The sequence below is a fragment of the Denticeps clupeoides genome, chromosome 19 (genome assembly GCF_900700375.1).
Source record: "Denticeps clupeoides chromosome 19, fDenClu1.1, whole genome shotgun sequence".
Lineage (NCBI taxonomy): Eukaryota > Metazoa > Chordata > Actinopteri > Clupeiformes > Denticipitidae > Denticeps > Denticeps clupeoides.
In genome coordinates, this window is record NC_041725.1 from 13,162,723 (window position 1) to 13,177,158 (window position 14,436).

The 14,436-nt window shown below is 43.9% G+C and overlaps 1 protein-coding gene across 3 annotated transcripts in view; it reads right to left on the bottom strand.

Moving 5' to 3' along the window:
• Positions 1–14,436, bottom strand: part of dph1 (diphthamide biosynthesis 1) — a 52,798-nt gene that overhangs the window by 16,489 nt on the left and 21,873 nt on the right. For all 3 annotated transcript variants that reach the window (XR_003743214.1, XM_028962467.1, XM_028962468.1), the window contains exons 4-8: positions 9,354–9,475; positions 4,300–4,454; positions 3,418–3,539; positions 624–692; positions 251–407 (exon numbers count right to left, since the gene is read on the bottom strand). Coding sequence is in view for 2 of the 3 variants with exons in the window: in XM_028962467.1 (XP_028818300.1) it covers positions 251–407; positions 624–692; positions 3,418–3,539; positions 4,300–4,454; positions 9,354–9,475 (625 nt within the window). In the remaining variant the exon portion in view is untranslated. The remainder of the gene's footprint in view (positions 1–250; positions 408–623; positions 693–3,417; positions 3,540–4,299; positions 4,455–9,353; positions 9,476–14,436) is intronic.

Here is a 14,436-nt window from a genome sequence, read left to right on the forward strand (position 1 = left end):
GGCTTTTTCTTAAGTTAAAAATAGCTTGCAACCGTGGTTTTGTTTTCACTGGTTTGTATTGGTGCCTTTTGTACAGTACTGTATGAAGTGATGGATAAGATTTGGGTGGAATGAATGGATTTTCTGCTTCTTTTAACCTTTTGTGAATGAATAAATATAAGAATGAATTTCTTATATTTGTGACACCCACCCACCCACACACACACGCACACACACAGACACATCCCCACAACCAGCACCACTCTCTGACCTCCAGGATTTTGGGGTTGCCCTGCCTTCCCAGGGTGCCTAGAATGAGTCCCCATCTCTGTGCAGAACGGGCTTTCTCAATGGCCTTTAGCCTGTTCTCCCGCATGGCCTCATGATCGTAGTACTCCCGGGAAAATATCTTACTGTAGGGGTCGTATCTGCACACACAACAAAGCCGCTATTGCACCACCTGTGAACAGAATTATTTCTATGTAATGACAATTTAATTTAATTTCAGCAGTTGAAGGTCTCCCAAGGATAGAATTCATTGTGCTACGAACCTTGAATATTATTATGGCACTAAATAAATATAAATCAGGTCATGCATATTTGCTGCAAATGCTATTTAGGTGATTGTTCATCTGGATTTTTACCTGTATGCAGGTATATCTGGGTTGGCAATCATTATGGATTCAAGGTGAAACCTTCCATCGCCAAGGTAGCTGCAAAAATGAATTAAGAAGAGATGGTGATTATATGTAAAACACACACACACACAAAATATATCCACACACATCCTGTTTCCATGGCTCCACTTAAGGATCACAGTGTGGTAATTAAGTTCATGTCAACAGATCTCAATAGTAGCCTGACCCGGCAGACAGCTGCTGACGGACTATCCTCACCACACGCCTTTTCAATTAGCTCGCGAGATGTAGTTACACGTCTGTGGTCTGGCCTTAAGAGCACACACACACACACACACACACACACACACACACACACACACACACTCAACAAAGACAAGCACAGATGCTACACCCAACACATTGCCATCGAACACCATTTTTCACCTCAGATGGGGAAGAAGGGAAACAAACGCCCGTGGGAAGACGCAGTTGCGTTCACCACGCCCGGCCCTGCAGGATGCAAAGCATGATCTAAACGTGCTAATTAGCTGCATTTAGCGAAACAGAATGGAACAGGCTGGGGGGTGGAGGCCTCGTGCTGGGCTCCTGTAGAGCGAAGCCTAACCCTGCGTCCCCAGCCACCGCCTCTGAGAGGAGGGAGACCGAAGCTCCCTTTCCATCCTCCTGTCTTCTCTGATGCTCGGCTGCGCCACTTGATACCGACGCAGCCTGTAATCTGTGCTCTTCTGAAGCTGCGCCGATCCGACGCAACGCCAACAAATGTGTAACGGGACACCAAGGGGCCCCATCGCGTTCACGTTTCCTGGGCCCGTCCCTGCGGCACAGTACTTATGCCTCTCCGCATTACGCAACACTGGGTCTGATGTTACTCCGCTCATTTCTCAACGCTAACTGGTACGCTTCCCTGGGATTCAGTCGCTCAGACTGCGCATCTAATAGCAACGTGGGTAATGCTTCACCGCGTCGGCACGGCCCATTCCATTAAAGGCGGATCATAATGCGCGTGGCAGCCTTGGTTTTCTAGCGCTGCTCATTTTTAAAAGTGCCGTCTTGCCCACGTACCGTAGATGCAAAGGAGTCGATTATCCAAGCGGTGGCTCAATAGCTCAACATAACAACGCATTCGGTTGTATTTCCAACAGCGATGCGCCTCGAGCTGGGTGTGCAAATCACAGCTGATAATACAGCAAGTCAGCAGTGGCGAGCGACAACTCATTACTTTGACAGAACCGAAAATCCGAGGCACAAAACAGTCAACTGTGAGTCAACAGTGTCTACCGTACCTATCCATTCATGTGACAAAATTGAGAGACCTCTGCATATTTTTAATATAAATGTGCATTTCTATCACTATGACAGCCATTCAATGCATTTGTTCAACATTATGACCAAGTCTCACCAAATATTATGTAATTTAACAAAGGGTATAAATCCAGTCAAATGTTTGGTTCAATTCTGATTTCTTGTCATTTTGATTGGGCTGTAGGTCTGACTATCTGAGTAAATGATGTATGGGTGTGTGTGTCTGTGTGTGCATCCTGCATTTGAGATGATTTTTAATGATTTTTGAACATTTCTGTTACGAAGAAGATTTTAATTACATGTATATGTTAATAAAAAAGTGATCTGGAAGAATATATATGGTGTGTAGTGTAATGTAACTATGAGTATGGTAAATTAAAGTTATAGGTATGTAACAATATCACCTGATGGGGTGCTCTATAAGTGCTCTCTGCAGAGGATGGATGCATTATATAAAAATAATAATAAAAAAAAAAGTTAATTCACAAGCATGCTAATCAATCCCAGTTCCCCACATCTCCCCTGGCACAGGCACATCAAAGACACTCAACTCCAGATTAAAAGATGGATAGACAAACAGACCCAGTGTGCATGCAACGCTCTAGCTCACCAGAGACCGATCTGATACCTGCTGCTCAGCCTCCACTGAGCCCACCCTCTAAATCCTGTTCCCTGGGAGCCTGCTATTGGGAGGGACTGCCCTGTGTGCATAATTACACCACGGTGGTTAATGCCGACCCAGACGCTTCTGTTCACAGCGCAATTGGGGTACATATGCATCAGCTAATGGGAGTATTCAACAGCAGGCTTTTGAGTGTGTAAGTGGTATGTCCCATTCATGCCCCCTTTCCATATGAAAACAAGGACACCTGTCATTTATACCGCATCAACAATAAGCAATAGATGCACTATACAGGCAGGTTGGGGCAGTGGTGGCATAGCGGGTTAATAAGTGGAGCCGTAATCAGAAGGTTGCCGGTTCGGATCCCCGAGCCGGCTCAGTTGCCACTGAGCAAAGCACCCTTCCCACACACTGCTCCCCGGGCGCCTGTCATGGCTGCCCACTGCTCACCAATGGTGATAAGGGTTAAAAGCAGAGGGCACATTTCCTTTTGTGCACTGTATGCTGTGCTGCAGTGTATCACAATGACAATCACTTCACTTTCACTTGAGCACAGAGTCCAGACAATGAACATTGCAGAAGTGAATGCGATCATAATAATTTCCTCTTAGTGACTCCTAAACTATTTGCTATACTGCCCCAATGGTTTGCAATAGTGAACAAAATAAAAGTAATGAACATAGGCCATCTGTCCTCTAGAAGATGCAATTTATTTTGCATGGGTTGGACATACAGTAAGCATGCTCTCATCGGTCTGCCACTGCTCTCATCATAACGCAAGGCCCCATTACTACAGCCCTGGGGTGAGATCTGCAGCAAACCGGCACTGTGCTTGGAAGTCGCAGCTGGCGAGGAAATGACTCAGATCCTCACATGATGGCGTTGACAGGGCGCTCCAGTCGAGGGGAGGTGCAGCCCAAAATCTCCCCAGGAGAGAGAGGACGAACCTGGGGCACCACCACATCATAGTCTGGTCTCAGAGCAGCACTGGCAGCCTGGTTGGAGAAAGCAGAGGGGTGGAGGACAATCAGGAAGAAAGTAAAAAGTAATTAACGACGAGAAGGACTTAATTTCAAAAATACATTTAATAAAAGTAAACAAAACAACAAAAACAAAAAAATCTGTGTAAACCTGTGCCGCTGCTCTTCTGAAAAACAAAGAGACAGAGATGAACGGGTGCCAGAAAAATTAAAGCGAGAAAAAAGCAGCAGCACTCGACGGGGGAGGAATCATTCGCCGCCTTTTCAGCTGAAGTGAACAGGGAATAACATGCTCGAACCCGTGACCACTTGCACCCACCATGACCCCCACATAAGCCTACATACCATGTGTGAGAAGCACCCGTGATTCGAAGAAAAAAAAAAAAAAAAAAAAAAACATACATCATGGCACACATTTTCCATAAATACGGCAGTGAGTGAAGGATGAAGGCTCCTGAGCAGCGAGGGACTGACTGGTTATGTAAAGCTGAAGATCCTGGTGCAACGTGAACCTGAGGGGTCTGTCTAAAGTTCTAAAATAACAGCATCTGTACTTCACACCCACTAGTTCACAGAAGTTTCTGGGAGGTGTATGGAACCTATGGGGCCATGGACGGCACTGGTAAGGTGCCACAAAGTGGTAGCAGAAATCTGGTGCAATAAAAAATAAATATAATTAATTAAAAACTAGATCATTTGGGCATTTTGTGCCTTTGAGAAAAGGTGTGAAAAAGATACTCTACACTAGATGGAGGGTGGAGGCGTTGGAGGTTACCTGTAAGGCCGCCACAAACTGGATGGTGCTGACGAGAGCCAGAGAGTGTCCAGCCGGGAAGTTGAACCTGAGCGTGTCGAGAAAGTGCGCCGTGTCCATCTGAATGTCCACGAACACGTACAACATCTTGATCCCTGCCGTGGAGTCGATAGGGACTGTACAAAAAAAAAAAAAAAAAAAAGTCACACTACACAGTTCATGCACCTAAACTTAACCAGTTCTTAAAATCGATCACTAAATTCCAGCAAACAATTAGAAAATTTTACAATAATACAGCACATTTGCAGCGGGTAAGGAAAGTAATCAGGACCCATAATTAGAAGGTTGCCGGCTCGAATCCCGAACCTGTCCCCACACACTGCTCCCCGGGTGCCTTTCATAGCTGCTCCCTGCTCAATAAAGGTGATGGTTAAATGCAGAGGAAACATTTCACTGTGTGCACCATGTGCTGTTTCACACTGACAATCACTTCACTTTCAGACACACAAACACACACACACTGTTGTCGTCATCATATTTTAAAAGTCATCAAGTTTACTATTCATTTTTCATTGTCATTACAACACCATGCTGATAATCACATCTGAAATGAGGTCTGTGCTGTCATAATTATGACATGAAACCACAAATTCACTTCCAAAAGGAGCTGGGTCTATCCCAGAAATCTCTGGACCCTCGACCATGGAAACTGTCCAGAGCTGAGCAAGTGTGCTTCAGTAGGCGGAATTTAGAGTCACTAGGCCAGGATCTATGCTGAATTCAGGATTTGATGCCGCTACAATATCTTAAAACTACGTCCCCATCTTCAGGGACAGGCCTCAATGGACAGGCCTCAATGAACAGACGTCAATTATTGAAAAGAACCAGGGGACGCATGGAATAATCCCATTCATTTCACAGGCCATTTACCAAGCAGCAGAGGCCAGCACACAACAGGAAGCAGAAGAAAGTAGAAGCAATGGAGGCAAAGGAAGGAGGGAGAAAGGCAAGGGTGAGTCAGTCCAACCCTAATTATCATCAGTGTTGATCATCATAATTACAGCCCTTCTCATGTTACATTCAATTTAGAAATGTCATATGACGCCCATTTCAATGTGATTATAGGAACAGAGGACTGACAGAAGTACATGGGCCTGATTTATATTTTCATACATTTATATATATCAGTATAATAAGATGGACATGATGGTGTTATGATGTGTAGTATATCAGCACCTATAATACTGTTGTAGTATGATAAATATTTAGTAAAGTTCATATTTTAAATAATAGATGTACATCTGATATACATCTACACTTTTCTGCTATTACAATTGGCCAATATATTTTTCCCCAATGCAATTTTACATTGAAATAAACTATCAATGAAAATGTGAAACAGTGTTAGTCCACCATTTTGTATGTGATGATTGACAGTTTTTCATGGAATAACAGAAACCTGTATCTATAAAATCCACTATTACAATCAGACTTTTCTTTCAAGATGAAATGATGTGAGGATTTTTTTTAATAGTAGAAGAAATCTTTGTAAAGAGGGTTAAAATGAAAAAAAAAAAAAAAAAAAAACATTTGAAAACCATATGCAGTGAATTCTGAGGTGACATGGGATGAAACGCCTCCCTTTCAGACATCTTGCAGTTGTTTACTGTTGCTGAAAAAAAAAAAAAAAGAAAAAAGAAAAAAGAATAAATTGACTGTGATCCAATTAGCACAGATCCCTGAGCGTAATTACAGCACCCGCGAACGAGACCCCTCGCGGTCACCGCGCCCATCCACGGCAAGTGACGCGGGGGGGCTCAAAAAGTGGGGGGAAACGCGAGGTGACAGCGTGTGAGAGGCGAAAGAAAAGAAAGAGGGAGCCGAGAGGGAGACAGGCAGTGTCGTCGCGTGTCACGCCTTTAATCTCGGGCTGGTGTCTGACAGGGTCGCTCCTGCTGCTTATCGAGATTCATTTCCACGTCTTATGGCACGCCACCGGCATGTCAGTCGTTTGAGCCGGCCCGCACTCACACAGTCTAGAGAGGAGGCATTTTCACATTTATACATTTCATATACATTTATAGCATTTCTTTTCAAACTGCTGTTAAGTGCAGTGCTAGACGGTGAGCGAGGGGCTTTTTCATTAGTGCATCGTCAAGAGTCCTTGGGATTTACAGAATATTAATAATAAACACTTTTTCTGTCACCAGGAACACAATCTTCGATGATATTTTTTTTAAAACGGAGTTTAAAAGTGCAAGAGTCCATTGATTGACAACTCTTACCAGTCCCTTCAGTCCCCGAAATGAGCGATTTTCTGCATATTTTCATGAGCCTACTGCGTAATTTTCCACAAAACTGGCCAAAAAACATTTATTCTCAGACACAACAGTTCTACAACACCTGCTGGTGACAGTATTTCTCATGCATGACAACACATGTCACCTTCACAAAGAAGCCGCCAAATCTACCACACCCGCCCCCTCTCGCATTGAGGCGTCCTCTATTCAAATCTGATCACCCTAATTTACCGTCACCGCAAGGAATCGAGCAAACCCACACCCCTCGGTTCGGTTTACAACACTGGGGGGGAATGTTTTGCACTCCTTACAGTAAAGAATTTGACCATCGAAAAAAATTCACAGCAAATGACCATCTACAAGAGAATAGACATCAGAGAGTGATGTGGAGAGTTTGAATACAAAAAGGCGGAAACAGATAATCATCCCATCTAAGACCCTTCATCAAGGTCATCAACTAATTTGTCCAAGGGCCAGAGTTTTTCTCGACAGACACCGCGAGGACAAGAAGCTCTTCTAAAATACAATATCAATAAAAAAAAAAAAAAAAAAAAAAAAACACATAATATTTTTTATTTCGTATTCCAAAACATTTCCAATTCCATGACTTTTACAGGTTTTTAATGACCGTAGGAACATGAGTTAGCCCTTCAATTTTATAGATGTTGTATATGTGGTCACCATCACCATCACCTGTCGATGGTGGCCGAGATTTCAAAGTCAAACGAACATTTTATCAAAAAACATTTTAATACATTTAGGATCCGCGGAAACCCTGAATATGGTGGTTGCTAATAATAAACTTATTAAAATAACTAATTGTGTTTTTGCAGACACCTGAAGATTGGGTCTGCATGTGTATTCAATTTTGCTTTTCTCTGACTCATTTAGTGTCTTACTAGACCCATACAGACTTTGGATTAGGTTTAACACGCCACAAAAATCTGTCATTTTCATTGCACAAAAATCACCAAAAATGTCTTAAGCACTTCTACTTTCTCATTCTGGGTGATTCAACAAAATTACGTTTCGTTTGTGCTTTATCTACGTATTTATGCAAATCCTGATGATGCGCTGACCTTACACTAGTGAACACTACCCACGCTTAGCGCCCTGTGTGTGCATGTGCCAGCGTGTCAGTGTTTGTTGGTCAGGGAGAAGCCACATTAATACAGAAGCCCTGTATTAATATTCCCCTGGTCAGTTCTGATATTTGGGAGTGGTGAGATTGTTCTGGCAGGGAAATATTGGACCTATTGATTTAGCATTTCCTCACAGTGTCGGTGGAGATGTAGAAAGACAGCAGGCGGAGGGAGGGAGAGAGAGAGCGAGTGAGTGAGAGAGAGAGGTCCTTGAGATCAGCGCAGGCTTTTCAAAGGACACCCTTAATGCATGTTCCCCATTGATCCAGAGTAAATGTACAGCTCTCTGTCGGAAAGGTCCGTTCAACCTCACACGGCACCGCTCACCATGTCTGGCCTCCCTGGCCATTGAGGACAAGCCTGGCTTAGCACTTAAAAAGGACTGGATCCATATATACGGTTTTCACTTTATTTTTCTTTTCCTGAATGAAAGGTCTTAAGGCCTTGGTTCATTTTTCCATCCTCTTTATTACAGTCAGTGACCTTCTATTTATAAAATGTGTAAAGCACATTTTGTGTAAAGTCCCCTGTGTATTCAGATACGTCCAAGGCTTGTATAATAATAAAAAAATGGTCAGAAAATAGTTAGAGAACACTCCCTACTATCATGCCTTCTTATTTGTGATAACCACTCTGTTTTCATGCACTTTTAATAGCTGTAAACCAGCTTTATGTAGTTAAACTATTATGCTAATAACAGACATTTTATGTTATTATGTCAATTACAGAAATCATTTATGCTGTTAGTGCCTGTGCTACTGAGACCCTGTGCATGCATATAAAGGCAGTCTATCTTGGAACAATAATTTAAAAAGGCGATTACTCACTCACTTTCCTTAACCGCTTAATCCTGTCACTCAGGGTCGCGACTGCCAGTCCATCCCGGGACACTGGTCGCAGCCCACCACAGGGCTAAAGGTAATTAACGTTGTAATTATTTACTTTACTGACACTGTCCCACTTGTTAATGGTATTAAAAAAATTATAGAACAGGGTGGAACCTGAACCTTTTTTGTAGTAAACTGTACCGGACAATAATGGCCACCTTTTCACCCACAGGTTCCTAGAATTTTAGTGGACTAGAGTCATTTACACTTACGGTATTTTTGAGACACCCTTATACTAACTTACTATCAGTGGTTACAGGGACAGTCCCCCCCTGGAGCAACTTAGGGTAAAGTGTCTTGTTCAGGGACATAATGGTAGTAAGTGGGTTTTGAACCCGGGTCTTCTGGTTCATAGGCGAGTGTGTTTCCCACTAGGGCAACACATTGAGGAGTTCTCACTTTTCATTTTCAAGTGCCTCAATCATACGGATTTCACACCAGTCAATGGGTCAGAGGGTAGCGGCATAGCCTCACCAATCCAATGTCGGAGGTTAGAATCCGGGTCATGTATTGGCGTGAACACGATGTTTCCGCCCAAAGGCATGCATGCTAAATGACTGGATGAAGTGTCTGTCTTTGTGTGTGTGTGTGTGTGTGTGTGTGTATCTGTGTGTGAATGAATGGTGTGCTTGCCTTACACAGGCTCCTGCAGCAGTGACCACAGTGTTGACTAAGTGAGTGAGTGAGAAAAGGATGAACAGACATCTAAACGGTATATACCAGTGCGTGCATTCGGTGTTACTCACTCAGACAGCTGTGTCCGTAGTGAACCATGAAGTCAGCTCCCAGTGCCCGGGCAGTGAAGTCGTCTACACAGCAGGCACCATATGTCACGTCGCCCATCACTAGAGTGTCCGCCTCTGTAAACCTACACACACACACACACCCCGGTGATCAAAATGTAATCAATACAGCTTGTAACATTGATGTTAAGTAAATCGCTAGGCAGTGGTGGCCCCGTAATCAGAAGGTTGTTGGTTTGAATCCTGACCAAAGCCCCGCCCCCACACACTGCTCCCTGGGTGCCTGTCATGGCTGCCCACTGCTCACCAAGGGTGGTAGTTAAAAGCAGAGGACACATTTTGTTGTGTCACCGTGTGCTGTGCTGCAGTGTTTCACAATTACAATCACTTCACTTTCACTTAACGTTTTCCTACGTTTGTGAGTACTTTTGGTCCCCACTCAGACACAAATGTAAGGCCACACACGATCAATCCAAGCAATACGGCACCACGTCAATAATGACAGCACTCCTGATAACACAAACTAAAATCAATTCCCGCTCTGGTGGCTGGAGTTTGTCGTCTCGACCTGCTCTACACACACCAGTGGCCCTTTCACTCCACACATGATCCCAATACCCAGGCCAACAGCCACTAATTCTGGACTAATTCTGGATTATTTTATATATGTATATATAAATGCCATTTCAAGGATGGAAAGTATATATATATATATAAAAAATATATTAAAAAAAAGAGAGAGATAAAGGCTGGAGAAAAAAAAGTGAAAACGATCTACAGGGAACCGGGACGTGAAATTTGAAAGAGGGAAGGGACAGAAACCGTTATAAGCGCTGTCTACCTCCACTCTGACAGCATCAACGTCCTGTTCCCCATTAAAAGCCTGTCTCCTGCACTGTCTGCAGAACACATGCTGTAATGGGAGCCGCCGCTCCTCAGCACCCACCTTTTCATGCATCTTCTACACCCGCCCGCCTGTCCTTCTCCTCCTCTAATGTTAACGGTGGCGTGTTTGGACTTGCTGAGTAATGAACGTGTATTTCCCTCCCTCCGAGCCCGTGGCACGATGGGTATTCACTAAAGCCAGGGGCGATGGATGAAGTGAACTCATCTGCTGAGTAAATATTTGCTTTGGGAGATTTGATTCGTTTATCCATTATCACATCGGGATTCTGTGCTGCAGGGAGTTTGCGGTCTCTGTGTGTGTGTGTGTGTGTGTGTGTGTGTGTGTGTGTGTGTGTGTGTGTGTGTTTTAATGTTGGGGTGGGGGGTGACGTTGCTTCATTTTATACAGTTGGGCCAAACATTAACAGGAAACACGCAGACGTGAACCTGCATGGCAGCAGTGAGTTACGGTGAAATCCTCCCGTTGGTACAGCAAGGTCTCGCTGGTCAGCAGTAAAAGCCACACGGCAGGTTAATTCGGAGTGAGATGCTGGGACGAGTACCTGGGGCCGATGCAGCAATTACACTGCAATAAGGAGCCCGATCCTGCCGTCTCTGCGGGGGGACAGGGAGTGTGTGAGCCTACGCTTTAGGCTGTTTACTGCACCGTACACACACACACACACACACACACACACACACACACACATACACGCCCTGATGTAGCCCCCCCCTACAAATCAGCCTCTCATTCACACGCCTCTCCAGCCAAAACATCAGAGCTGAAATGCCATTAAGATGGAATTAAGATGGAGAAAATCCTGTGATCTCAGTAACAGGGCTTGTTAATTAGTGTCTTCTTAGCAGTCGGCAGAAGCAACGTGAAAAGCGGCCGGCGGAGGAGCCCAGGCGGCGTCTGAGTTCGACACTACACAGCCCTAATGCACACTTACACAGACGTACTCTTCCCACACACTCGAACCTTTAAACATAGCAGCGTTGCCATGATTGGAAGGTTTTTTTCATTCTAACTTTGCGGGTTAAACATATGCAACAAAGCATCAAATTTCCATTCCATTTGTCCATTTTAAAACGAAAATGTGCCAAAGCAAAATGGTTACAGGACCACAGACCAGAGGACTGACTACTCAGGCAAGTCACACCTGTAAAAGTACACATTTAAATATAGTTTTTTTTTCTGTGGGAACCATGCCTGCTATCATTTGAGGTTTTGTCGTGATGTTATAGTCATGGCCATAGAGCCTCCACTAAGACACACTCGACGCTGCACACAATCAATCCACAGCTCGCCCAGTCAATAACGGCACCACACCTGACACCGCGCCACCCAGACAACACAAACCAAAATCAATTCCCACTGTGCAGGCTGGAGTCTGTCATCTTAACCAGCTCCGTACGTCCCAAATGCGCCGCCACCCCCCCGGGACGACAGCCGCGCTCGAGTCAGGCTAATCACCTCTCCAGCGCTTTATAAAGGAGGACAAGAATCTCCGCCCACGACAGAGACATCATTACTTCTGCGAGCGCTGCGGTATAAAACACAAACTATAAATCACCTTCAGTGGGTATTGACTCGCATCACTGCAGGATTTTCCCTGCTCAACGAAATGACAGTGCTGAACGAACATGAAGTTAAAATGCTGGTCCATGAAATCTGGACCAACAGGACAATACAATGAGAAGGAGATAAAGAAAAATAAAGGAACAATGAGCAATGAATCAAAAAATGTTAAAGGAAAAGGTTTTCTTTTTAAATTGCATCCATTGACATTAACATGAAATTTTTCGTTCTGTAAAGGTATTAGGCTCTCAGTATGTCACCATTACGACCATTGTTAAAGTACAGTAGTATTACATGAGGATATTAATAACAACTCCATTAAGTGTACTGCATTGAACCAGGGAGCCCAAATCCACCACTTTGTGTATGAAGTGACTACATTAACTATGGTAGGGTACACATATGGCAACGTTAAACATTTAAATATGCAAATAAACAAATGGTCAATATTTTGTTACAGCCACAGGCGGCTATGCTGTATGTGCGGCAACGTTTTGTTCTATTCCTGACAAAGCAAGAGAAATGGGAATTCCACAAAGTAGAGAATTATAAACCTTCCCCTTTGTTCCTCTTTTTTTTCATGATTTCGATAAGGCGGTGCTATAAAGATGAATCAGTCCCCTGACTGGAAGGTTGCCGGTTCGAATCCCACTGAGGTGCCACTGACTAAAGCACCGTCCCCACACACTGCTACCCGGCGCATTTCATGGCTGCCCACTGCCCCCTCAGGAGATGGGTTACGTGCAGCGGACACATTTCGTTGTGTGCATCGTTCGCTGTGCGGCAGTGAATCACAATGACAATCACTTCACTTTCACTTTCATTCCTGTATAGCGAGACTTATGTCAACAAAGAGACCATCGGTTAAATTACGTCCCATCACAAGCCCTATTAAAGAGCAAAAACCTTACAATTATTTTTAATCGTCAACCGCCCTGACGGTAACAGGAAGTTGTTGAAGTTGTCCTCTCTGTTTTGATGAGAGGAGGCTGAAGACAAGGAAGTGGTTGATAACTAATCCCTTCTAAAAAGGAAGAAAACGTCACACCTTCTGGCGAGTTGCAGTTGAATCTTGCATCGCTGCCAGGTATCTGAATAAATCGGCAATTTTACCAGAACTCCACGCAGCTGTAAATCATGAGCTAAGCCTATAATTGCCCATTAGTGCATGCGTGCGTGTGTGTGTTCTTGAACGTGTGAGATTTATGCCGTATCCCCCTCCATCGTCCAGCCAGTAGAAGGGCACCATGCCAGAGAATCTCCAGCTGTTTCCCTGCCCAGATGAAATGAAATCTTTGCTTGGGTTTGACAGGAATTTCATCAAAGCACAGCATGTGTCGGGGGAATCTGTGCATGTGTGTGTGTGTGTGTGTGTGTGTGTGTGTGTGTGTGTGTGTGTTCACTCCACTCCCATGTTTATGTGCACCACTGAAAGCGAATGCTTTTCTTTCTCTGAACGCCCCCAATCACGGGAGCGAAGGCGGCGTCTCTCCACCGAAGAGCTCCTTGTGTAACGCTCCATCTTTTGAACAAATCGGAGGCGGTTTAGGGAACGAGCTCTGATATTTTTTAATTAATAAATGCTTGTTGTCATTTCAACATCGCAAAGATGTTTCGCCGGAAATAATGGTTGGGCGGCACTTTCCCAGCGCAAACGTTATTTAAGCCTCGAAAACATGTTATTACCTTAAGAATTAAATATTGAGCAGATCCTTGCCATTATATTAGACGACATTTCCCAGTGCACAGACGACATATAACGGCCCTGTTATAGCTATGGACCGGACGGCACCAAATAACTCAGAGGGACAAAGATCAGAGGGACAGACGTGGAAGGACAGTCGCCAATTTCACATTCTTCTTCATGCCTTTCTTCATTGCAAATTACATTTCAAAATACTTGGATTGTCCTTTTCTGCTCTCATGGTTCACTTCAGCTGCATTTACACATACTGAAAAAATATACGGCTTTTAAAAGGTTGCCATTATTATCCACTACGTTATGTTCATTTATGTAAAATAATTATGATGATTACAACAACAACAACAACAACATTATTTCTTATATAGCCCAAAATCACATACAGTATGTCTCAATGGGCTTTGACAGGCCCTACAGTTGACACCCCCCACACTTGACCTAGTCCATGGGAAATGATCATTAACGATTAAACAGATTGTGCAATAAAACGTGTATGTTACCATGTCATTTTAAATGGCTTATTCAACATTAAGAGCTTTATTCAGATATTAATACCTTCTTTCTACATTGATTAAGCACAATATTACAGTCTAATGAAACTGCACCATAAATAAAATCGAACAGCAGATCCCCTGTAGTTCATCAACTCTGTCCCTTCTGTCTCTCTCTGCACGGTGTTAACCGGAAGACTGGTATTAAATCTTTTGTGACAGTCTCCGGTGGCTGTCACATGATGAGAAAGATGCTTCTGGATACACATTGAATACTGATGCTGCCATGCATGATGAACGCCCGTCTGCCCCCAAAGAGCGCGACTCTTTACTCATTAAGTAGGAGATCACACCCCAAATTAGCCCTTAAAGAGGTTTAAAAAGCAGAAGCAGGCAGCCGGCAACCTGCCTGTGGCGCTGACGGGA